This window comes from Manis pentadactyla, chromosome 4, assembly GCF_030020395.1.
Source record: "Manis pentadactyla isolate mManPen7 chromosome 4, mManPen7.hap1, whole genome shotgun sequence".
Lineage (NCBI taxonomy): Eukaryota > Metazoa > Chordata > Mammalia > Pholidota > Manidae > Manis > Manis pentadactyla.
The window spans coordinates 121,931,983-121,957,443 of record NC_080022.1 but is presented as its reverse complement, the minus strand read 5'-3'; the positions used below and the strand labels follow the sequence as shown (position 1 = coordinate 121,957,443).

At 41.5% G+C, this 25,461-nt stretch overlaps 1 protein-coding gene across 6 annotated transcripts in view; it reads left to right on the top strand.

Moving 5' to 3' along the window:
* AKAP10 (A-kinase anchoring protein 10) overlaps nucleotides 1-16,748 on the top strand; it is a 94,112-nt gene extending 77,364 nt beyond the window's left edge. For all 6 annotated transcript variants that reach the window (XM_057500815.1, XM_057500812.1, XM_057500811.1 and 3 more), the window contains 3 exons: nucleotides 9,618-9,670; nucleotides 10,292-10,387; nucleotides 15,597-16,748. In XM_057500815.1, coding sequence (XP_057356798.1) covers nucleotides 9,618-9,670; nucleotides 10,292-10,387; nucleotides 15,597-15,602 — 155 coding nt within the window. In that variant the 3' untranslated portion in view covers nucleotides 15,603-16,748. The remainder of the gene's footprint in view (nucleotides 1-9,617; nucleotides 9,671-10,291; nucleotides 10,388-15,596) is intronic.
* Nucleotides 16,749-25,461: the final 8,713 nt, after the last annotated feature.

The window sequence follows — 25,461 nt, the reverse complement described above, 5'->3', positions numbered from 1 at the left end:
GGAAGTTTTACCTAAAGTCTTGATGATTTGAGCTACACGTTTTGGTTAGAATACATCATAGGTAATGTTGTATATGATGTTTGTAAAAGGACACACACATGCGTGTATGCGCGGCCTGAAAGGATGCACATAGTATGTGACAGATTACTTTAGGGATGAGAAGAGGAGGCACCTTTTACTTTTCATTATACCCTTTTCCTCTCGTTTTTAAATTTTCTTACCCTACGTGCTTTACATCTTGGTTACCCACCCTTCTCTTCCCCCATGCCTTCCTGCTTCATCTTTGCTGGGACCTGAATATTCCCTGCCTGCCTTGACAACTTTATCTTGACCTACTCTTCTGTTTTCAGACTAAGCTCTAATTTGACTTTTCCTTTATTCTTTCCCTGAGGCCTATTCCGTTTTAGGGCCTGTATAGTTGCTGTTTCCCCTGCCATGAAATTCCTGCAAAGACAGGCTCCTTCTCATCACAAATATTCTCCCTTCAGAGAGGACTTCCCAACCCACATGATCTAAAATACCACCTCTTTATGTTCTTATTCACTGCCAGAAATCATCTTGCTCATGTATTTGCATACTTGTTTATAGTCTATTTCTGTTTCATGACTAGAATATTCCCTCTCTGAGAGCAAGGATTTTGTCTCTCTTACTTGGCATTGTATTCCCTGATGCTAAAATTATGCCTGGTGCACAGTAGGCACTCAAAAAATATTGATTGACCTAATTACTAGAATTTCAGTAGAGATTATCTGGGTGGTAAGATTATGAGTCATATTTATTTTATTTAAGAAAAATACTGTATTTTAAACTGACACAGACTCTTAAGTTTTCTTATCCAGCTTACCTCACACCCAAAATAATGGATATTTCTTAGTATTTTCAAGCTTATGCAAATCTTAGATAATACATCTGTGGATACCATCTCCTCATTCTCCAAGTGAAGAAGTTGAGGATCAGGGAGACTGTAGCTTGTTGGGGATCACACAGCAGATTGGCAGCCATCCCCAGGCCTTTGGTTTAGAGTACCATTTTGACAGCAGCTTGCAGTTAGCTCGCCTTCCTCTCCTACCTTGGTGAGGGCAGCTACAGACAATGTTTGCCATCTAGCACCGAGAGTTTCACTTTGGGCTTTGAAACCCAGGGATAGAGTACAGAGGAAAGGGTTGAGCTTTGAGAAGGGTGTATCTCAGAGACTTCTGAGATTATGAGAACTTTGCTGTCAGGGCAAACAAGGTAGTTTTTTAAAACATTCAAATCATCTAGGAGAAGAGTGTAACAAGAAGGAATTGTAAAGGAAGTTGGGAAGCAGCCCCCTAGTGCCTAGGTGCAGTGCTGAGAGGTGAATGGGGATGAAGCTGTACTTACTTGCGAAAACCTTTGCATGCCATTGTTAAGGAGCCAGGATTCCTGTCATAAAGATATTACGGATTTCTAAGCAGAGTACCAACAAAATGCATATTTCTGGCAATAGCATTTGAATGAATTGGAGTTGGGGAGAGAGAGGCACCAGCAAAATCAATTAACTAGAAGGATTAGTAGTGATGTAGGTAGAAGAAAAAGAGGATTGGAAGGTAGGTAGTTGTAGCAGGAATTAGAAATAAATCATTTATAAGACTTCCAAGGGGGAAGGCAAGAGATGCAACCGAGGTGGAATTTGGTGATGGATTTCATATGGAGAGTAAATGAGAAAGGCAGATTGAGTTTCATAACACAGGCTCTGGGTGAAATTTTTTGATATTAATTTTTTAAAAATAAATTATAGCTATTTTTCTTTTCATTATCATTTGTTATGGGTATCAACAATGAGGATCTTCAATTATTAACAGAATAGTATTTTTTCTTTCTGTGTCATTTTTCTTACAATGCCTTTATTTTTTTTGGTATCATTAATCTACAATTACATGAAGAACATTATGTTTACTAGGCTCCCCCCTTCACCAAGTCCCCCCCCACATACCCCATTACAGTCACTGTCCATCAGCGTAGTAAGATGCTGTAAAGTCACTACTTGTCTTCTCTGTATTGCAGAGCCCACCCCGTACCCACCCCACATTATACATGCTAATTGTAATGCCCCCTTTCTTTTTCCCACCCTTATCCCTCCCTTCCCACCCATCCTCCCCAGTCCCTTTCCCTTTGGTAACTGTTAGTTCATTCTTGGGTTCTGTGATTCTGCTGCTGTTTTGTTCCTTCAGTTTTGCTTTGTTCTTATACTCCACAAATGAGTGAAATCATTTGGTACTTGTCTTTCTCCACCTGGCTTATTTCACTGAGCATAATACCCTCTAGATCCATCCATATTGTTGCAAATGGTAAGATTTGTTTTCTTCTTATGGATGAATAATATTCCATTGTGTATAGTACCACATCTTTATCCATTCATCTGCTGATTGACATTTAGGTTGCATCCATTTCTTGGCTATTGTAAATAGTGCTGTGATAAACATAGGGGTGCATCTGTCTCTTTCAAACTGGCTGCTGCATTCTTAGGGTAAATTCCTACAAGTGGAACTCCTGGGTCAAATGGTATTTCTATCTTAGGCATTTTGAGGAACCTCCATACTGCTTTCCACAATGGTTGAACTAATTTACATTCCCACCAACAGTGTAGGAGGGTTCCCCTTTCTCCACAAACTTGCCAACATTTGTTGTTGTTTGTCTTTTGGATGGTGGCGATCCTTACTGGTGTGAGGTGATATCTCATTGTGGTTTTAATTTGCATTTCTCTGATGACTAGCGATGTGGAGCATCTTTTCATGTGTCTGTTGGCCATCTGAATTTCTTCTTTCGAGAACTGTCTATTCAGCTCCTCTGCCCATTTTTTAATTGGATTATTTGCTTTTTGTTTCTTGAGGTGCATGAGCTCTTTATATATTTTGGATGTCAACCCTTTATCGGATCTGTCATTTATGAATATATTCTCCCATACTGTAGGATACCTTTTTGTTCTATTGATGGTGTCCTTTGCTGTACAGAAGCTTTTCAACTTGATATAGTCCCACCTGTTCATTTTTGCTTTTGTTTCCCTTGCCCGGGGAGATATGTTCATGAAGAGGTCACCCATGTTTATGTCTAAGAGATTGTTGCCTATGTTTTTTTCTAAGAGTTTTATGGTTTCGTGACTTGATTTCAGGTCTTTGATCCATTTCGAATTTACTTTTGTGTATGGGGTTAGACAGTGATCCAGTTTCATTTTCTTACAGGTAGCTGTCCAGTTTTGTCAGCACCATCTGTTGAAGAGACTGTCATTTCCCCATTGTATGTCCATGGCTCCTTTATCATATATTAATTGGCCATATATGTTTGGGTTAATGTTTGGAGTCTCTAATCTGTTCCATTGGTCTGTGGGTCTGTTCTTGTGCCAGTACCAAATTGTCTTGATTACTGTGGCTTTGTAGTAGAGTTTGAAGTTGGGGAGTGAGATCCCCCCAACTTTATTTTTCCTTCTCAGGATTGCTTTGGCTATTCAGGGTCTTTGGTGGTTCCATATGAATTTTTGAACTTTTTGTTCCAGTTCGTTGAGGAATGCTGTTGGTAATTTGATAGGGATTGCATCGAATTTGTATATTGCTTTGGGCAGGATGGCCATTTTGACAATATTAATTCTTCCTAGCCAGGAGCATGGGATGAGTTTCCATTTGTTAGTGACTCTTTAATTTCTCTTAGGAGTGTCTTACAGTTTTCAGGGTATAGGTCTTTCACTTCCTTGGTTAGGTTTATTCCTAGGTATTTTATTCTTTTTGATGCTATTGTGAATGGAATTGTCTTCCTGATCTCTCTTTCTATTAGTTCATTGTTAGTGTGTAGGAAAGCCACAGATTTCTGTGTGTTAATTTTGTATCCTGCAACTTTGCTGAATTCTGATATTAGTTCTGGTAGCTTTGGAGTGGAGTCGTTAAGGTTTTTTATGTACAGTATCATGTCATCTGCAAATAGTGACAGTTTGACTTCTTTATCAATCTGGATTCCTTGTATTTCTTTGTTTTGTCTAATTGCCATGGCTAGGACCTCCAGTACTAAGTTGAATAACTGTGGGGAGAGTGGGCATCCCTGTCTTGTTCCCGATCGCAGAGGAAAAGCTTTCAGCTTCTTGCTGTTCAGTATGATGTTAGCTATGGGTTTATCATATATGGCCTTTATTATGTTGAGGTACTTGCCCTCTATTCCCATTTTGCTGAGAGTTTTTATCATGAATGGATGTTGAATTTTGTCGAATGCTTTTTCAGCATCTATGGAGATGGTCATGTGGTTTTTGTCCTTCTTTTTGTTTATATGGTGGATGATGTTGATGGATTTTCGAATGTTGTACCATCCTTGCGTCCCGAGGATGAATCCCACTTGGTCATGGTGTATGATCCCTTTGATGTATTTTTGAATTCAGTTTGCTAATATTTTGTTGAGTATTTTTGCATCTACGTTCATCAGGGATATTGGTCTGTGGTTTTCTTTTTTGGTTTGGTCTTTGCCTGGTTTTGGTATTAGGGTGATGCTGGCTTCATAGAATGAGTTTGGGACTATTCCCTCCTCTTCTATTTTTTGGAAAACTTTAAGGAGAATGGGTATTATGTCTTATCTGTATGTCTGACAAAATTCCGAGGTAAATCCATCTGGCCCGGGGGTTTTGTTCTTGGGTAGTTTTTTGATTACTGCTTCAATTTCGTTGCTGGTAATTGGTCTGTTTAGATTTTCTGTTTCTTTCTGGGTCAGTCTTGGAAGGTTGTATTTTTCTAGGAAGTTGTCCATTTCTCCTAGGTTTCCCAGCTTGTTAGCATATAGGTTTTCATAGTATTCTCTAATAATTCTTTGTATTTCTGTGGGGTCCGTCGTGATTTTTCCATTCTCGTTTCTGATTCTGTTGATGTGTATTGAGTCTCTTTTTCTTTTAATAAGTCTGGCTAGAGGCTTATCTATTTTGTTTATTTTCTCGAAGAACCAGCTCTTGGTTTCATTGATTTTTTCTATTGTTTCTTCTCAAATGTATTTATTTCTTCTCTGATCTTTATTATGTCCCTCCTTCTGCTGACCTTAGGCCTCATTTGTTCTTCTTTTCCCAGTTTCGGTAATTGTGATATTAGACTATTCATTTGGGATTTTTCTTCCTTCTTTAAATATGCCTGGATTGCTATATACTTTACTCTTGAGTCTGCTTTCACTGCGTCCCACAGGAGTTGGGGCTTTGTGTTGTTGTTGTCCTTTGTTTCCATATATTGCTGGATCTCCATTTTAATTTGGTCATTGATGCATTGATTATTTAGGAGCATGTTGTTGAGCCTCCCATGTGTTTGAGAGCCTTTTTGCTTTCTTTGTACAATTTATTTCTAGTTTTATACCTTTGTGGTCTGAAAAGTTGGTTGGTAGGATTTCAGTCTTTTGGAATTTACTGAGGTTCTTTTTGTGTCCTAGTATGTGGTCTGTTCAGGAGAATGTTCCATGTGCACTTGAGAAGAATGTATATCCTGTTGCTTTTGGATGCAGAGTTCTGTAGATGTCTATTAGGTCCATCTGTTCTAGTGTGTTGTTCAGTGCCTCTGTGTCCTTACTTATTTTCTGTCTGGTGAATCTGTCCTTTGGAGTGAGTGGTGTGTTGAAGTCTCCCAGAATGAATGCATTGCATTCTATTTCCTCCTTTAATTCTGTTAGTATTTGTTTCACATATGTTGGTGCTCCTGTGTTGGGTGCATATATATTTAGAATGGTTATATCCTCTTGTTGGACTGAGCCCTTTATCGTTATGTAATGTCCTTCTTTATCTTTTGTTACTTTCTTTATTTTGAAGTCTATTTTGTCTGATACTAGTATTGCAACACCTGCTTTTTTCTCTCTGTTGTTTGCATGAAATATGTTTTTCCATTCCTTGACTTTAAGTCTGTGCATGTCTTTGGGTTTGAGGTGAGTCTCTTGTAAGCAGCATATGGATGGGTCTTGGTCTTGCTTTTTTATCCATTCTATTACTCTGTGTCTTTTGGTTGGTGCATTCAGTCCATTTACATTTAGGGTGATTATTGAAAGGTATGTACTTATTGCCATTGCAGGCTTTAAGTTTGTGGTTACCAAAGGTTCAAGGTTAGCTTCTTTACTCCCTTACTGTCTAACTTACCTTGCGTATTGAGCTATTTTAAACACAGTCTGGTGATTCTTTATTTCTCTCCCTTCTTATTCCTCGTCCTCCATTCTTCATATATTGGGTGTTTTGTTCTGTGCTCTTTTTAGGAGTGCTCCCATCTAGACCAGTCCCTGTAAGATGCCCTGTAGAGGTGGTTTGTGGGAGGCAAATTCCCTCAGCTTTTGCTTGTCTGGGAATTGTTTAATCCCTCCTTCATATTTAAATGATAATCGTGCTGGATACAGTATCCTTGGTTCAGGGCCCTTCTGTTTCATTGCATTAAATATATCATGCCATTCTCTTCTGGCCTGTAAGGTTTCTGTTGAGAAGTCTGATGATAGCCTGATGGGTTTTCCTTTGTAGGTGACCTTTTTTCTCTCTCTCGCTGCCTTTAATACTCTGTTCTTGTCGTTGATCTTTGCCATTTTAATTATTATGTGTCTTGGTGTTGTCCTCTTTGGGTCCCTTCTGTTGGGAGTTCTGTGTACTTCCATAGTCTGAGCAACTATTTCCTCTCCCAGTTTGGGGAAGTTCTCAGCAATTATTTCTTCAAAGACACTTTCTGTCCCTTTTTCTCTCTTCTTCTTCTTCTGGTACCCCTATAATGCGGATATTGTTCCTTTTGGATTGGTCACACAGTTCTCTTAATATTGTTTCATTTCTGGAGATCCTTTTATCTCTCTCTGCATCAGCTTCTATGCATTCCTGTTCTCTGGTTTCTATTCCATTAATGGCCTCCTGCATCCCATCCATTCTGCTTTTAAGTCCTTCCAGAGGTTGTTTTTTTTCTGTAGTCTCCCTCTGTACATGCTCCTTTAGCTCTTGCATATTTCTCTGCAGATCCATCAGCATGTTCATGATTTTTATTTTGAATTTTTTTTCAGGGAAACTGGTTAGGTCTGTCTCCATAGGTCCTCTCTCAGGGGTTGTCTGGACTGTTTGGACTGGACTAAATTCCTCTGCCTTTTCATGGTGATAGCAGTGGCTGTAGGCAGGTAGCAGATGTGTCAGCTGGGAGAAGAAAGTCCTTTCCTGCTTGCTGGACCCCTTGCACTTCTGCGATGCCTGTGTCAGTTACCTGCACTCCTGGAGCAGCCACCGGGTTATTCCCCTAAGCTGCTGTGGGTGGGGTCTCCGTCAGAGAAGTGCAGAGCCCTGGGTGGAGTGGCTGGCACGCTGGGTGCACTCATCCGTGATAGTGGTGCCCCTGCTGGGCAGCTGTGTGCCGACAGCTGTCTTTGGGTCTGGCCTGGATGGGTGTGTGTTGGGCTGGGATTCCGGTCGGCTGCTGGGAACACTGCTGCTCCTGGGCTGCTCCTCCGTCAGTGCTGCCGGCTTCCACGGGTCACTCCCAGACCCCTCTGGCACCGCGGTCGCCAGTGCTTGCAGGCCACTCCTGGGCCCCTTGGTTGCCGCCACCGCGGGCTTGCGTGGTCCTCTCCTGGGCCCCTGTGGTGCTGTGGCCACTGACACGTGCGGGCCACTCCCAGGCCACTCGGTCTCTGCCACGGTGGGCTCGCACGGGCTGCTCCTGGTTGCCTCTGGCCCTGCCGCCCCTGGCACACGCTGCTGCTCTCCCACTACTGGGCCAGTGTGTCGGGGTCTGTGCCAGTTGGGGGAATGACTCGTAGGCTGCTTAGTACTGTGAGGGGCTTCAGACGTGCGCTGCCGCCCAGGGGGTTAGGGCTCCTAACGTTCCTTGGGATTCCCAGTTGCTGGCTAAGTGTGCCGGGACGACTTCACCCAGCTGTGGGGTCCCTGTCTCCTTAAGACTTGCAAAACACACTCGCTTTTCTTTTGTCTCAGGGGCACCAGTTGCGGGGACCTACCCGCAGGTTTTGCTTTTCCGTTTCTCTAATATCCAGCACCCCGTGCACCTTGTGTCTGCGTTCCAGGTGTGGATTTCTAGAGCTAGTTGTTTAGCAGTCCTGGGCTTTCACTCCCTCCCCGTTCCGACTCCTTTCTTCCTGCCAGGTTCTGGGGTGGGGGAGCGTTCGGATTCCGCCTGACTGCGGCTTGTATCTTATCCCCTTCGTGTGATGTTGAGTTCTCACAGTTGTAGATGTATCCTGGCTGTTGTACTGCATCCACTGGTGTCTCTATTAGAAATAGTTGTATTTATTGTATTTTCATAAATATATATGTTTTTGGGAGGAGATTTCCACTGAACTACTCACGCCGCCATCTTGGCTCTGCCTCCTGGTATTAATTTTTAATAGAGGACCAAATTATTTTGTGAGATAGACAAGAAAGGATACGTGGAAGACAGATGAGCAGAATTTGGGACATGGTAAGTTTGAGAAGCCTTTGGAAAATTTCTAAGTATAAAAACCAAGAACAAGTTTTTTAGTTAAAGCCATAGAGGCGATGCAATGCCCCAACATGGTTGAAGGAGAAAAGAAGGCTTGGATGGGATCCTGGAGGAGCTCTGTGTTAAAAGGGGAGGGAATGCACAGAGAGTAGTGAGAGATGTGAGTGTTAAAAGGAGAGAGTGTTAGCAAGTGGGAATCTGTCAACAGTGTGACTGCAGGTGAGCCTAAAGAGAGAGCAGCGTGTTGGTTAATTCATCAGCTATTTGAGACTTCAGGCAGAGCATGTAAAGCTATGGCACTGTTGACTGTGCTTGGCCATAAAATTTAACAAGACCAGTATCCAAACTTTTAGCTTATACTAAAAATTATTAAGGAAAAAGGATCCAGATTTCATATTTTTCATGAATGCTGTGTATAGTTTTGTCCCAGTCACTGAATTAGTCAGGACCTTGCCTAAGAAATAGTCTTCCAGCCACTTGGTTTAAAGCAAAGTTAGGACATAAACATATTTGTATTAATTTAAGGATAAGCTTAATTATATGGAAATAGAGCCTAGTTTACATCCTTGATGATTCCTCAGTCTTTGAGTACACATATAGATAGGCTTGTATGTTTCCTATAAAGTTGAGGTGTTCCATGGCTTGGACAGAGCTTGGCTCTTTAAACTTCTTCTCTTATTACCGAAGTAATTTATACAGACCATAGATCCAGCACATAACAGCACAATTTCTACAAGAAGCCATTTGTAGAGCTGGTCTGGAAGATTTGGGTACATAACGAGTGAATTGATACCTGCTGGTATATTGCTAGATTCTTACCCAAGTCCAAATCCTGATCATGGTTTTGTTTTGCTCTTTTAATGTTTGCTTCAAGTCTGACCCTAGATGATAGTTTTTTTCATCAAGTCAGGAGAGTAGAAGAAAAATCGAGAACTCTGAAGCTGCTTTTCAAAAGTCTTTGAACTGTGGTGTTTACAAGTACTCTGTTATGAAGACAATAGAATCAATTTATATTGTCCTTATATAATAATATAGAGTTTATAATATAAATATAATAGTTTCTAGTAATGGTAATATTCCTTAATGTTTGGGGTGAGATTGTACAAAAAAGTATCCATGTCTGAAAGTAGCTTTTAAGTAAGAGCATTTTTTAATGTAAGATTATGCTTAAAATCTACATTGAATTTTGGCTTTGTTTACTAGGATCCATGTTCTCACAAGCAATGAAGAAATGGGTACAAGGAAATACTGATGAGGTAAATTCTACTTTTAGTGTTAAGAGATCCCTGTTTATTAGCAGCACCTTGTCTAAGTAAGATTTTAAGTTTTCTCTTTCCCACATTTAAGAAATGTGGCACATTACTGATCTCCTATCCAGATGTAACAAAAAGGGGTGGACTCTCTTAGCATCTCATAGTTGGCTGGTGGAGGCAGTGGAGATATCTTCAGTGTGAAGACTGTGACCACTGAAAAATATCCATGCATTCAAGTTTCCACCAACCAGCAGGCTTTAGTAATCAGTGCAGTACTAAAGTTCAATTGTTTCCTTCCTCACTGTCAGTTTTACTTTCGGAAGTAGAGGCTTGCATTTGAATAGTTAAGTTGAGAAATGGGAGTGGAAAAGAAAACTGTTTTGTTTTGATCATCTAATGTGAAAATAGTCACAATGTTGGGTACCCAGTAGCTAATTCTGGAACAATGAATCGCATGTTAATATCAGCTGGCTGGTGGCCCAGGCCTTTCATACATGGGAATGTACTTCTTATCCAAATGAATAGAAACAACATGCATATATAGCTGTGTTTCGAGCACTGATGTTGTATGTCTTGATTATTCTAATGAATAACTGTTATCAACAGTTGTATTATTTCTTTTAGGCCCAAGAAGAGCTAGCTTGGAAGATTGCTAAAATGATAGTCAGTGATGTTATGCAACAGGCGCAGTGTGATCAACCATTGGAGAAGTCTACAAAGGTAAGGGCGACTTGAGTCTGATTCAGCTTGTGTACAACTGGGAAGAATTAGATTCTGGATAGGTAAAATGAGGAAGGAACATCGGGAGCTTCTCTTCCACTACTGCTTTGAAGAATTAACTGCTGGAGGAATTGCTCTCTCATCAAAACAACTAGAAAGCTGACAGACTTAAGTGTAACAACTGTTTCCAGATACAGGAAAGAAGAGTGACATTGAGGTGGTCCCTAACTCACTGCCCTGCAGTAGTTTCCAAAGTGCAGGAGGAGAAAGCCAGCAGCATGATAGTTTTGCTGAACTGAGGAGTCAGAAATTGAAGTTTGGAGAGCCCAGGGTGGCTAGAGGTCAGAGGGTTGGGTACTGGACACGAAGATGCCACACAGAATGAGTGCTGCAGAGATGTTTACAGATGTGTCTTCAGGTCCTTTGCCAAGTACTGACCTGTGCATGTGTTGGGTGAAAATGTCCATGAAGCTAGGGAAAGAACTATCAGAAATTAGTAGGCAGAACTTTCTGGAATATGGGGCTAGGAATAGTTTGTGTTTTACTCACCAGTGTGGACAGATATTATAATACATGAGGCATTGGGTGGCGTCCTCAGAAACATTACACATTACTCCTAGAGCTAACTTAGCTCTAGAGTAGAGTGCCTTACCAAGCTTAAAAGCAACTTTTGAAAGGACCAGACTGCTTTGTGAGTAGTAATTGCATGCCAGCACAAAGGCCAACCCTCTTTAAAGGAACACAACAAAATTCAGCACTCAACCATGTAAAAAAACCATGTCTAAAGTGTAATTATGTGAGGTGATAGATGTATTAACTACCCTTACTGTGGGAATCATTTGCAGTATACATATGTATAAAATCATCACATTATACACCTTAAACTTATACAGTGTTATGTATGTCAGCTATACCATTAAAATTGGGGTTGGCAGGGAGAGATTGAATTTGTACTTAAAACCTCTCTACAAAGAAAACTCTAGGCCCGCATTGAATTTAAAGAAGAAATAATACCAATTCTAGACAGAATTCAAGAAAATCAAAGAAGAGGTAATATTTCCTAACACATTCTGAGGCCAGCATTACCTTAACACCCAAACACCAAAGATACTACAAGAAAACTACAGACTAGTATCCCTCATGAACATACATGCAAAATACTTAACAAAGAATAAGGAAACCAATCAGCAACATATAAAAAGGGTAATGCATCCTGACAAGTGGGGGTTATCCCAAGAAAGTAAGTTTGCTTTAATAACTGAAAATCAGTTACTGTTAATTCATCATAAAAATAAAAACATGATTATTTCAGTAAGTGCAGATAAAGAATTTGACAAAATTCAACAACCATTGATGCCAAAATTCTCAGGAAACTAAGAATAGATGGGAACTTCCTAGACCTGATAAAACTAACAGTTAAAATCTTATTTAATGGGGAAAGACTGAATGCTTCCTTTTATGTAGGAAAAAGGCAAGGATTTCCACTCTTAGGATCCTAGCCAGTGCAAAAAGGCAACGGAAAAAAAGGCATATAGATGGTAAACGAAAGAGTAAAACTGGTTTTCTTTACAGAGGCATCATCATTTACGCAGTAATGCCTAAAGCTGCTCTGTCCATTATGGTAGTGACTAGCCGTGTTTGAACAATATAGAACATTTCCATCATCACAAAAAGTTCTGTTGGACAGTAGTGTCTTGGAATCTACAAAAAAGCTGTTAGAACCAATATATTTAGCAGTGCTGCAAGATAAAGAGTCAAACAAAAATGAACCGTATTTCTATTTAGTAGCAATTAACAATTGGAAATTTAAATTTAAAAAGCAATAGTCTATAGTAGCATCCCTAAACATAAAATTCATAAGAATACATTTATATTTTATGAAATAAGTGCAAGATTTGTGCAATATAGACTACAGAACAACTGAGCAGAATTAAACATTTAAATAAAAAACAAATCATGTTTGTGAATCAGCAGAAGAACCAACCTTGTTAAGGTGTCATTTCTTCCCATGAGGATGACGACGACTGAGGTATAATTGCCAACACATTATAGTTTTAGGTGCACAACATAATTATTCAGTAATATTTGTATACATTGTGAAATGATTGCCACAGTAAGTCTAGTTAATTAACATCATCACCATCCCCAGGCTGTGAGGGATTATGCATATTGTAAGTCAGGTTGGTTCTCAGCTTTTTCCACATTAGTCTTAGGACTGAGTTTTTGTGTCTGCTGTCATTTACTGCTCATCCATTTGCTTTCAGCTTCTGAAATTTTATTGGTGCCTTTTCTCTCATTTGCTTTTTTTTTTTTTTTTTTGATTGATTAATTAATTTTATTTTGGTATCATTAATCTACAATTACATGAGGAACATTATGTTTACTAGACTCCCCCCATCACCAAGTTCCCCCCACATACCCCATTACAGTCACTGTCCATCAGCGTAGTAAGATGCTGTAGGATCACTACTTGTCTTCTCTGTGTTGTTTAATAATAATTTTTTTTTTTTGTCATTTGTCTTTTTTTTTTTTGAGAGGGCATCTCTCATATTTATTGATCAAATGGTTGTTAACAACAATAGAATTCTGTATAGGGGAGTCAATGCTCAATGCACTGTCATTAACCCCAAGCCTAATTCTCGTCAGTCTCTAATCTTCTGAAGCATAACGAACAAGTTCTTACATGGTGAACAAATCCTTATATAGTGAATAAGTTCTTACATGGTGAACAGTGCAAGGGCAGTCATCACAGAAACTTTCGGTTTTGATCACGCATTATGAACTATAGACAATCAGGTCAAATATGAATATTCGTTTGATTTTTATACTTGATTTATATGTGGATCCCACATTTCTCCCCTTATTATTATTATTATTATTATTATTTTTAATAAAATGCTGAAGTGGTAGGTAGATGTAAGATAAAGGTAGAAAACTTAGTTTAGTGTTGTAAGAGAGCAAATGTAGATGGTCAGGTGTGTGCCTGTAGACTATGTGTTAATCCAAGCTAGACAAGGGCAATAAAACATCCACGGATGCAGAAGATTTCTCTCAAAACAGGGGGGGTGAGGTTCTAAGACTCACCTCTGTTGATCCCCAATTTCTCAGCTGATGGCCCCCCTGCGACTGTGCCTGTCTTAGGTTGTTCCTCCCTTGAGGAATCTTACCCGTCTCTGGCTAACCAGTCATCTTCCAGGGCCATACAGGGAAATGTAAAGTTGGTAAGTGAGAGAGAAGCCTTACTGTTTGAAAAGGTTAGCTTTTTACTTCTTTGCATATTTATGCCCTGTGGCTTCTATGCCCAGCATTTGTCTTGAGGTATCTTTACCATTTGGAGGAATTATGATACTCGGTAAATTCGATATGAGGCACGAATTCTATTTAAGGGTTGTAATTAGGGAGGAAGAAGAAAAGCTATAGAGGTAGCAGACGGAAGAAAACATGGGAAGATTGATTATTTCTTTGACATATCTTCTTGTAGAGTAACTTAAGCATGTATAGGTTTTAAACTACTAATTAAATTGCACACACACATTAACATAATAGGAGTATAGTTACATAACCAAAGCAGATCTATAATTACCAGCCATCTCCAGTGAAGCCAAGAAAACCAGTTAGGCACCCTAGGCATTTGTGAAAATTTGTCTTTGATATGATGGATATTGTCCAACTGTACTTGAACAGTCTGAGAGAAATCAGACAAATTAAAACAGCCCATTCCTGGGAACTGTTCACATCCCATATGTTTTTTTAACAGTAGATAGTCTGTAGTTGTAAGATTTTGGAGCGCTACAATTTGCACTTCTCCTAATTCTTGGTTGAGTTCCAACAGTGTAGATCCAGTCAAATTTGTTGTTGTACTGTATGCACAGGCCAGCTTAGATATCTCCTTCTTCATTCCAATGGCAAGTCCAGGAACTGGTGGGATGAGTGCAGCTACAACTGCAGCATCGCCTGGATCTTTGTTGAGGTTTTTGATGATCATCTTCTGGTATGACTCTTCCAGAGAGTGCTGATGTTGGAAGTTCTTCTTCATATCGTATCTTAGTTCATTTTCTGGGTAGCCAAATTAGGCTTTGATCCTCTGTACAAACACAAACAGACCCTTTGCCCACACTTTGATATGCCCTTTATACCATTGTGTAGAACTCATTGGAGGTCACCACACAGGAACTGCTTTTTTTTTTTTAAGAAAAAGGAATATTATCAGAAAAGTGTACCTCCATAGCCGATCATCTGACACCCTTCAAGTGATCAAAATTATGGATATTTAAAGCATGCATTAATCGTTGATTTACAGTTAGTTTTATCCTATCATGGAGTAATCCCCCTTTTCTTTCTTTTTTTTTGTTATCTTTAATCTACACTTACTTCAGAGAAATTGGACAAGAAATTCTTATAAGATCTCCTTCTAATTTTCATTCTATGATTAAATAAATGTGAGAAGTCCTACGTCCAAAAAGAAGTACCCAGCCTCTTTGGCCCATGTTAATACCTGAGTGCTTTGAATCTCCTGCTCCACATTTGTCTGTAGAAGGTACATGGTCATTTAATGGCACCTACCTCACAGCATTCCTGATTTGTTTCATGTGTGTGTGTCCCTTCCCACAAATAGAAAGGACATGTCTTCTGTGATGTTTGTTTCCTCCCCAGTGCTGGGAGTAAAGGGGCATGCAGGCTCCAGAGCTTGGTCTTAGGAGGCAAGAAGGTCAGAATTCTTTTTTTCTTTCTAAAGACGTTAAGAGTATCCCCTGTTGTGGCTCTGTCTGCATTTAATGAATCGCCTCTGCGTGGTCATGTAGGTTTGGATTTTTCCCTGTTACAAGCAATACTTTATGAATGTCTGTATAAGTCTTTGATCTGTCTTAAGAGTATGCTATAGGATTAATTCATAGAGGCAGAATTACTGTGTCAGAGAGTAGATATTTTCCTCTAATATCTATTACCAAAATGGAAAGCAAGTCTGGTGCAAGTCCTTGTTAATGTAACCTTGGGTGAGTTGCTTGATCTCTTTAAACTTCCATTCACTCAGAGACAAAAATAATGATAGTCTGATATTTCACCTCACATGAGTGTAGCCAGATCCTGGCTGTCATGAGTGATACTGTTATCGTAAACGCTATGTGTTGATTCTCTTCTTCCTTAATCTGAAATGATAATATGTACTGGTTATAGAAATGTACCTTACTTTTCTCTTTTTCTTTTTCAGCTATGACTCAAGACTTGAGAGAAAGGAAATCTGCTTTTGAAAAATAAGAGAACATTTTTCCTTTGGTTGGATTCTTCAACACAGCCAGTGAAAACAAAGCACTGTATTTCTTTCACAGATATATCACTCTTGTTCCCAAGAAAGAACAGCAGACAATCTTAGACCTCCACCATAAGCAGAGTGACATGTAGACATATTTGCTGCACATGATGTTCACACAGTGGAAGTCAAAGAGACAAAGTGGTATTGTTTACATTACTAGAAAATTATTAGTTTCCAATGGCAATAACCCATTTATGAAAGAGTTCTAGTCCACTGGAATAGACAGGGACCACATACTGTGGGAGGCAGGTGAGCATGGAGCTGGTGTTTGATGCACAATCTGTAGCAACGACCCATCCCCACCAGCGTCATAAAGGTGGTGCTGAGGTGTTTGTTTGGCCTCCAGGAGCGGGCAGAGCGACAGCGCGCTCTTAAGTGGGGGTCGCAGGCCCATTATGCAGTTCGCCTTCACAGAGGCATTAATTAGGGAGGAAGCTGCCAGGGCATGTGCAGGTCACAGTGACATTGTCCTTCCCTTTGGTCACAGTATACAATTTTCACATTTTAATTGCTCCTGAGATGCAGTATACTAAAACCAGTGTGTCCCCTGCTAACAAAAGGGTTATCTCCTTTAATTTGAGCACTAGGCCTTGTTCTTCTGGAATTTTGTGCTCCAACTTACTTAAATTTCCCTTCAGAGTATATGTAGAAAGGAATAAATAATAATGATCACTCCAGTTTTTCCTCGTAATACCTTAGACTAAATGTCGATTCCCAGATTGTATGAGTTTTTTTGAAGAAGAAGGTGGACAGGCAGAGGCTGCATAGAGGAAAAGCAACCAACTCTGCCTGCCTCCCCTTGGCTGTGAGCTGGGAAGTGTGCATCTGGGGGCCTCTTTTTTCCTTTGTCTTTGGGACTGTGGGCGACCCCCTCACTGTACTTTCTCTTAGTTGGCTTCTGGATCCGGCCCGTGCCTCCATCATGGGCCTACACCATTGGTGAGCACACCCCACTAGCCAGCTAGTGTTGGTGCTTCCTCACCAGGTGTGACTGTTTGAGGGGAAAGAACATTTTCTTAGGTGTTAGTGCTTTTGCTCAGACTTTGCAAATATATATATATATATATATATATATATATACATATATATATATATATATATATATATATAATTATTAATCACCTTTGTCTCGAGAAAGTCTTGAATGAATAGAGATTTATTCCATTGCAATATTTGATTGTATAACGGCACACTGTTTCATCAACAGAAGCAAAAAGGCTATATTTTTGGTACTGTGTACCACCTCTGTTATTCTTCTAAAGTGAAGTATTCATGTACTTAAACCATATGCTATTTAATTGTGTTTGATTTTAAAATATATATGTATATATCTATGAATTATATTTAAAATTGTGTCAACTTTCTGCTTTCAGGGCATTTATGGCTCTTCTATTGAAATGTGTTGATTCTTCCAAATATTTCCATTTGCTTTACAAAAACCCAGACCACGAGCCACTCCTGGACTTAGCCTTGTGTTTGGACGTTTTATTAGGTATACATGCTGTGATTAACTCGTTTTGTTCTTTTAACAGAATATGTCCATCCTTTCACTTTGCTTTGTCTTTAACAGAAAAGCAATATAAAGGTCATAGAATAAAATGTGGTTTTGGGTGACTTGCTGCCTCTGCATGTTTTGGAGTAATTTCTGGAAGATTCTAGGCTTTTTAAACTGTGCTTTCAGTTAAAGTAATATGTAGTCATTTCTTTATATACATTTTGTGCTGAGCTAGAGATGTCAGTAGTTGTAAGGTTCTTTTTTATAAGGAGGAGAGTAGCAGGTTTGAAACTCGGTTCCTTTTTTCTGCTCCACCTGCCCTGGGACTCAGAAGCAGAGTTGGCCTGAAATTATTAGCCAGATGTAGTATTTGATCTGAAGTAGATCCTTGTACTCATTTAAAAATTGGAATTGGATTCATCTGACATTGAGCATCTGCCAATGTTCCAGGCTCTATGCAGAGTACCCACAAAATATGATTCCCTGGCAGAACTCAATTGAACACCATCTTTATCATGTCACTGACATCAACACAAATTGTTATTAAAAAAGGAAAGATGTTAGTGAGAAAGTGATACCTTTGTAACTTGATGTAAGACACCACTCCTGTAAGATTTCATGAAAGTAAAAGGCAAATGTCAACTAACTCCAGTGAAGAGCAGTAAAGAGGGAGTGACTTTTTGTACTTGGGTTTCAAAATTCAGTAGAGCTTAATGAAATGTGATTTATATTTCTAGAGCTTTAGCTAGTTCAATAGGAATTTTGAGGGGAAGGTCACCGTGAATAATAGAAAATCCAAACTTCTTTGTTTTATTAAAGTACTGACAACTTAGCTCCTGCCGAAGCTGTTGTCCTCTGTCTGATGGCACTGTTTAGGTACCCACCCAACTCATGCTGACCTCTCCCTCCAACAGGAGTGGGGCAAGTTTGTGTACAGCGACCCTTCCCTCTCCTTCTTCTCTCCCCCACATGCCTATTGACTGGATCGGGGTTGAACTCTTGATCCAAAGAGCCCAAGAAGATTCTTTATCTTAAGAATTTTGCAGGGGACAGGAGAGATGCCGCTCACTGTCTGGGATAATAGCTTATGTGGGACATGAAGTCAGGACCTGTGAACTGCCACTGCATGGACAGGCAGAGAGGTTTAGTGGAAATACCAGACACATGAGGGCAGGTGGATCTGAGAGCAGCTGCCCTGGTAGCCTTGTGGACTTGGCTGGTTTCTGTCTGGATCTCTTCCTACTGGACTTCGTTTATCCCTCAGGTATCCTCAGAATTCATTTTGGTTTTTAAAAACCAGTCTGAAGTGAGTTTCTATTACATGTAACCAAAGGACCTTGACTATTATACCAGATTGCTCTAACAGTTGGTGTGTTCTTGGCTTGTTCCCACAGTACTGCTGAATTCTGGAGAATTCTTCAGTGAACCATCCTTGGTCACTTGTATATTCTCTCAAAATGCAGTCCTAAAGTAATGGAACTAGAACACACCCTCGTTTTTGCAGGGAGAAGTTACTAAGGCTTGGAAAAGGGTAGGTCCATGGCCTGTTTTGGGATAGTCATTAGACTCAGGCCTTCTGGAGTAGGGCCTTTTCATGCTGCCCCACATCCTTCTGAAGGATTAACACTATCCCCACTTTAGCAACTATCCAGAAATAGAGGGCATTTCTGTTAATGAGCAACTGATACGAAACTTCAAATGCAGGGCAGTAATTGTTATGAAATTTGTAAATGCTGACCACTTCGCTGGTCACCACAAGGCCAGGTGTCTGGCCTTTGGCCGGAGCCACAAGTGGGAGTAAATGCCAATAGTTACCCTAAAAGGCCCCTTAAAGATAAGCACTGTAGGCACCTGGGAGGCCTCTCTGGTTGGGCAGGACTGGGAATGGCTCAAGATAGGAAGTGTGGTACTATATGGATTTTGAGCAGGTGGAAATGGCCATGACGGACGTTGGGAGGACTGGTGTGAGCAAAGGCTTGGAGGGCATTCATACTCGGAGAGAAAAGCCTTTCCGCTTGCCTGTCACAAGGTGGATAGTATTTCTGCCTTAGTAGCTATGTACAAACGAATATTTCCTCAGTCCCTTTCCCTCACACTGCCTGCTCTGTCAACAGTCGGTGTCACATTGCTCCTGCCTAATGGGGTGGCTGTGCACCACAAGCACCTACAGGACTGCTGCTCGGTCCTCCTGAGGAGCACTCATGAGCACAGGCTGGGGCTGCTGGACCTATGTAGGTAGGCACGGTGCCTAGAGAGAGTGGGCCTAAGTTCACTCCAAGGGCCCTGGGATTTGCCGGGGAGCAATGAGAGAAAAGGATTATAGTGATAGTCATTTCCCTTGACTTCAGATATCCTAGCCCCCCACCTTGAATGTCCCTGAAGGCGCTCCCTAAATGATCCCAAGCTGGCATCTGCCTACATTTATGGTAGGAATCCCAGACGCCATCCGCCTTGCAATCGCCTTGGAAACCCGCTGAAGAGCCCCCAGAGCTGAATAAGTGCAGCTCTTAACTAGTGAGCTCAGCCTTGCTCACCAAAGTCCAGCAGGCTCTCAGACCCTAGGTTTCCTCATCTGGGCAGAGAGCAACCTTTGTTCCTCCTAGTAACAAGTGTTCACCCATTCAAAAGTGTTTTAATGCCTACTGAGTGGCAGGCACTGTTTATGGTACAGGATGCAGGAAGGAATAAACTTCAGGCCCCTTGGAGCTTCCACTCCACTGAGGAGGAGATGAAAGTTGGAAGTGCCATCTAAAATGTATGCTTGGCATTTTTGACTCAAGATAGCCTTTTGAGCCTATTTAACACCCATTCCTTCCACAGTCCTGCCAGCAGTCACCAGACTTTCCTGACCCATAGGGAGACCTACAGGGAGACCCACAAGGAGAAAGGTGCCTGAGGAGGGGTCAGCCTTCCATGACCTCTGACCTCACTTCCACAAGCTGCCTTCCAGCTCAAGGGCTGGTTGCAGTGCCATTCCATCTGCAATACTAAACACTCAGGTGTTCACCTCATTGGCAAGGAGCAGGTACCTTGACATCTGAGGCCATCATGTCGTGTCCCTGAGTACGGTAGAAGGGGCCACAGGTTGGCCTCCTGCAGAGCTTTGTAAAATGTGAATTCTTAGGAACTGTAAACAAGACTAGTGTAAAGTTATTATATGTGTGTGATGTGAAATCCCAACCTTGGAAAGGCCTAGCTAGCTGCTGAGCTGATTCCATGAGGTGATCAACTTCTGAATTCTACTTTAATTATGATGATAATATTAACCAGCATACTTGCATACTTACTGTGTACCAGGCCCCGCCTCATTTGATGTGTATGGCACTCTTGTAAGTACTGGCTTTTCCCTTGTTAAGGCGAGGAGCCTGGGGCTTCAGAGGAGAGGAATTCCCCAGGGTCTCAGCCAGGAGTCAAACCCAGGCAGCTGGGCTGCCCTTCTCCCCTCCTCTCTGCTCTATTGCAAATCGTCATTGGCTCTTCTCTCTTCTGCAGCTTATTGGTACTCACACAAGACCAGTATAGCAAATGTCAAAGGTTTAAGGAAAAATTTAAGAGGGCTGGGGCTTTAAAATTTGTTAAAAACATTCCATCCATTACCTGAAAGTAATAGATCTTAAGCTTTCACGTGCATCAGGAACTTGTTACAACATGGATTTCCTGGCCTAACCTGAGTTTCTGATTTTTAGAAGGTCTGGCGTCGGGTGGGGGGTGCTGAGAATGTGCATGATAAATGCTTTCATTCCCTTGTACTGGAAATGCCCATGTTACACAGAAATGTAATTTGAGACCTGTGACTCATGATCCCCTCAAACGAGCACATAAATCCTTTATGAGTGTTAGATGTTTATCAAACCCAAGTGCACCCAAACATTGCGCACTGTCTTAGTCACTGGGCAGGTCTGAGACCATCCAGCCAAGTCTTGCCCCCTCTTGGCGTGAGACTTAGAAGAGGCCACAGGCCAGTCTCAGCCCCATGGTCTTCAGCTCCCTGGGCCCCAGTGCCCTTGCTGGGGGCAGTGCCCCTGACATCTCCAGGGCTGAGACTTGGGGCTGTGGGGCTCACACCCAGGGTCCCAGCGGATCTTTTGCACAAATCCTGTCTGGTCCATTTCCTTCCAGTTTGTCTTCCAGGTCCTTGATGCCCACTGCCCTCTGCAGTCCTGACATGCCTTTCCTGGCCTGTCTCTCTTGCTGTCCTTTTTGCAACCCTCCCTGGCATCTCACTGGTACCTTTCTCCCCCTCTTCATTTCCCTCCTCTCCATTTCTTCCTCAGCACACATTTCCTGAGAACCTGTATATGCCTGTTCTAGTTACTGGGCACACAGCAGTGTCCAGAACAAAAATACTGCCTTGCAGCTTGGAAAACACACGATTCATGCAATGAGTGTTTGGGAGAGAGCAAGGGACCCAGCTGGGGGCAGCCTTGGTGGGCCCCTCCTTTGTGATTCACAGACTTCCTGATCCTCAGTTTCTCCAGAACATGTCCATTCTGCATGTATCTCTTCTCTTAAGATACCATTTCCGCATGTTGCCAGGCAACTGCGTCTGGGAGGACTCTCCCGGCGCACCAGGTGAAACCTTAACCGCTGGAAGAGTGCAGAGAGACAAAGCGCAATTAAGTTGAGCAGTGAGAAAGCTTTATTTAAATTTAAGCACTTGAGAGGAAAAGTGTGGGCGTCCTCAGAGGAGAGACACTGAAAGGCTGGGGGTTCCCACTTTTAAGGATTTTTTTTTTAGGAATGTGACAAAGGGCCAGGGGGTATAGACTTGTAAAGTGGTCTCAAAATGCTCATTTCCAGTGAGAGACATGTCTCTTCTATTATCAGTCCTCCAGGTAATTCTGCAAACTTAACACAGGAAATTGGTTGGTTCCTCTACAGGATAGCAGCTTCCCTCTGGGAACATAGAAGTCAAGACCATCCTCCCTGTCCCCAAAGTGGGTTGAGTTATTGTCTGTTTGCTAAAGAATCTGTTAGGAATCTTACCTCCTAACTTTATGGTTTTTAAAATGGAATCTTAGCTTTAAGATGAAATCTTTCCTGTTCTTACTACACTGTTTATATATCAGCATTTTTCATCATAGGCAGGAAAAGTTAACCATGATGTTCATCCCATGTTCCTGCCCTGCCTCACTCAGTCTCAACACATGATAGCCCCTCTCCCCTCCACATACACAACCAGCCCAGGACTTGGGATCAGCTTGCCCATGACCGGCAGCCCCTGGGGAGGCTGTCCCCTCTGCCATCTGCTCAGCTCCAGGACACTGCCAGCTATCTCTCCAAGCTTCCATCACTGCTTCCTTCCCACCCCAGGAAACGCCTGGTCCACGATGAAAATTCACCCAACAGCCCACGGACCCAGAGCTCTCTGGCCTTTTCTGTTCCCAAGAAAGTATTTACTCTTCAGCCACACCCACAGCAGACTTGGTCATTTCCCGCAACTGCTCTACCTCACATCCACAACAAGCTCAAAACTATGCACGTTTTCTATGCGATGGGCTAAAAGGGCTGGAGAGAAACAGGAGTTATTCCAGGGGCCATTTCTTCACTATTACAAGAGTTAGGTCGTAAACCAGTCCTTCAAAGCAGTTTCAAAAGCAGTAAGAGTAGTTTTGCTGTAAGGATTTCAAACCTGCACCAACACAATACAGTGGGGATGGGAGGGGGGCTGACACCGTGGTGACTGGGATCGAATTTGCCAATGACAGTATTTTAATGGACAAGTATTTTAAAGTGCTGGATCTCAAACAACTTAGACACAAGTGAAGGAGATAAGGTTTAAGAAACCACAGCTCTAGAAAGGGAGACATTTCCAAGGTGTGTGTACAGTTTCGATAAAATTATTACTTGAAATGTGAGAATGGGGGTGGGAAGCAATATTTTGTATTAATGTATTATTGTATATGTTTTAAATATGTATGTGTAACTAAATAAATTAGATATTATAACTAGGCATCTGACTAGTTCATCTACATTCCTAAAAGTTTAAATACTGATATACCTGAGTTTTTTTTCACTTATTCATTAGGAAAATAGGGTCTTGCCTTAAATATAGGGCCAGTTATATCATTAATTAATTCCCTGCTGTCTGCTGAATAAAGTTGAAATTTCTTATTTAGCACTTAGCACCCTGACTGATGTAGCCTAGATCTTGGAAAATTAGACCTTAAACTATGCTTCCCCCCACTCTCCACTGTGTGGGTTTTTACACCTCAGAGCCCACCCTTGACTCAAGCAATGCCCGTAATTTAGTGCCCTCCCCAACACTCTACCTCAAGAAGTCCTCTTTAAAGGCTCACATGCTTCCTCCTCCCAAAATCTTCCCTGATGCCCAATGCACCTGAATCCCCCTGAGCATGTTTTCACACAGTCCAGTTTGACACCATGGCAGGTCAATTCTGGGCCTGTCTGCTGCACCAGGTATGAGTGAGCTCTCCCCAGGAAGGGCCTGGGTTTGACCCCAGGGAGTGTGACACAGGAGATGCTGAAAACACCAACAACAAACTATGAATCAGACCCAGCTAATGGCCTTCCTGGCCCATCTGCCCAGAATCAGAGCTAATTCTTCCCAAGCCTTGGGAATTGAAGGGGTCCCTACCTGCTGCTAGCAAGGAGCTGACATTGAGATATCACTCTTGCCCTAGTCCAGAGGTTCACAAGGTGTGATTGGGTACCTGGTGGTCCTGAGACCCTTTCAGGATATCTGCAAGGTCAAAAAAATTTCATAATAATACTAAGACATTGCCCTTTCCATCATGGAAATATTTAAGCATGTAAAAGCAATGGTGGGTGAAACTTGTGGCACCTTAGCAGGAATCTGAAAAGACACCAAACTGCACCAGTAGTCACTATTCACCACCATGCACTTGCCATTGAAAAAAAGCAAAAAGCCAGTTTCCCATAAGAATGTCTTTGACGTCCCTATGTTTACTGTAGCACTATTTACAATAACCAAGATACGGAAGCAACCCAAGTGTCCATCAGTAGATAAATGAATAAAGAAGATGTACATGTAAACAACAGAATATTCAGCCATAAGAAGAAAATGAATCCTACCATTTGCAACAACATGGATGGGTCTAGAGGGTATTAATGCTCACTGAAATAAGCCAGGTGGAGAAAGACAAGTACCAAATGATTTCACTCTTTTGTGGAGTATAAAAGCAAAGCAAAACTGAAGGAACAAACAGCAGCAGACTCCAAGAAGGGACTAGAGGTTACCAAAGGGGAGGGGTTGGGGAAGGAGGGAGAAGGGAAATAAGGGGCACTATAATTAGCAATCATAATATAGGTTGGTCACAGGGAAGGCAGTATAGCACAGAGAACACAAGTAATGACTCTGGCATCTTACTATGTTGGTGGACAGTGATTGCAGTGGGGTTGAGGGGGGGCAACTTGGTAAAATGGATGAATTAAAATCAGAATGTTCATGCAAAACCTTCATAAGATTGTATATCAATGATACATTTTTTAAAAAAGTCCTCCCCACCTATGGCAGCTACAAACACAAAGCACAGAGGCTTGGACCTGTGTGCTCTGCTCACTTCCTCTGACACTAGAGACAAGTACTGCAGCCAGGAAGCAAGAAACAGCTCTTCTCCCAGGTACCAGCGCTACTCCCCTGCGACGCCCGACATCACTCCAGGGGCTGAGCAGCTCCAGAGACTAGAGCTTCTGGGCACTAGAGGGCACCACATAAAAATATGAAACAACCTGGTTCAAACCAAAATCTCACAAACACCAGGAAAAGGGCCAAGTGCAACTGAACTCACCAATATTCCTGAAAGAGAGTTCAAAATAAAAATCATAAACATGCTCACAGAGCTACAGAAAAATATTCAAGAACTCAGGGATGAGTTTAGGATGGAGATTCAATCATTAAGAAATTCCATATCTGAAATGAAATATAAAATGGAGGGATTTAAAAACAGATTAGATGTTGTAGAAGAGACAGTAAATGGAATAGAAATTAGGAGGAATACAAAGAAGCTGAGGCACAGGAGAAAAAAGGATCTTCAAGAATGAAAGAATATTGAGAGAAATGTGTGACCAATCCAAATGGAACAATATTCACATTCATTATAAGGGTACCAGAAGAAGAAGAAGAAGGGAGAAAAAGGGATAGAAAATGTCTTTGAGGAAGTAATTGCTGAAAACTTACCCAATCTGGAGAAGGAGATAGCCTCTCAGGCCATGGAGGTGCACAGATCTCCCAACACAAGGGACCCAAGGAAGACAACACCAAGATATATAATAATTAAAATGGCA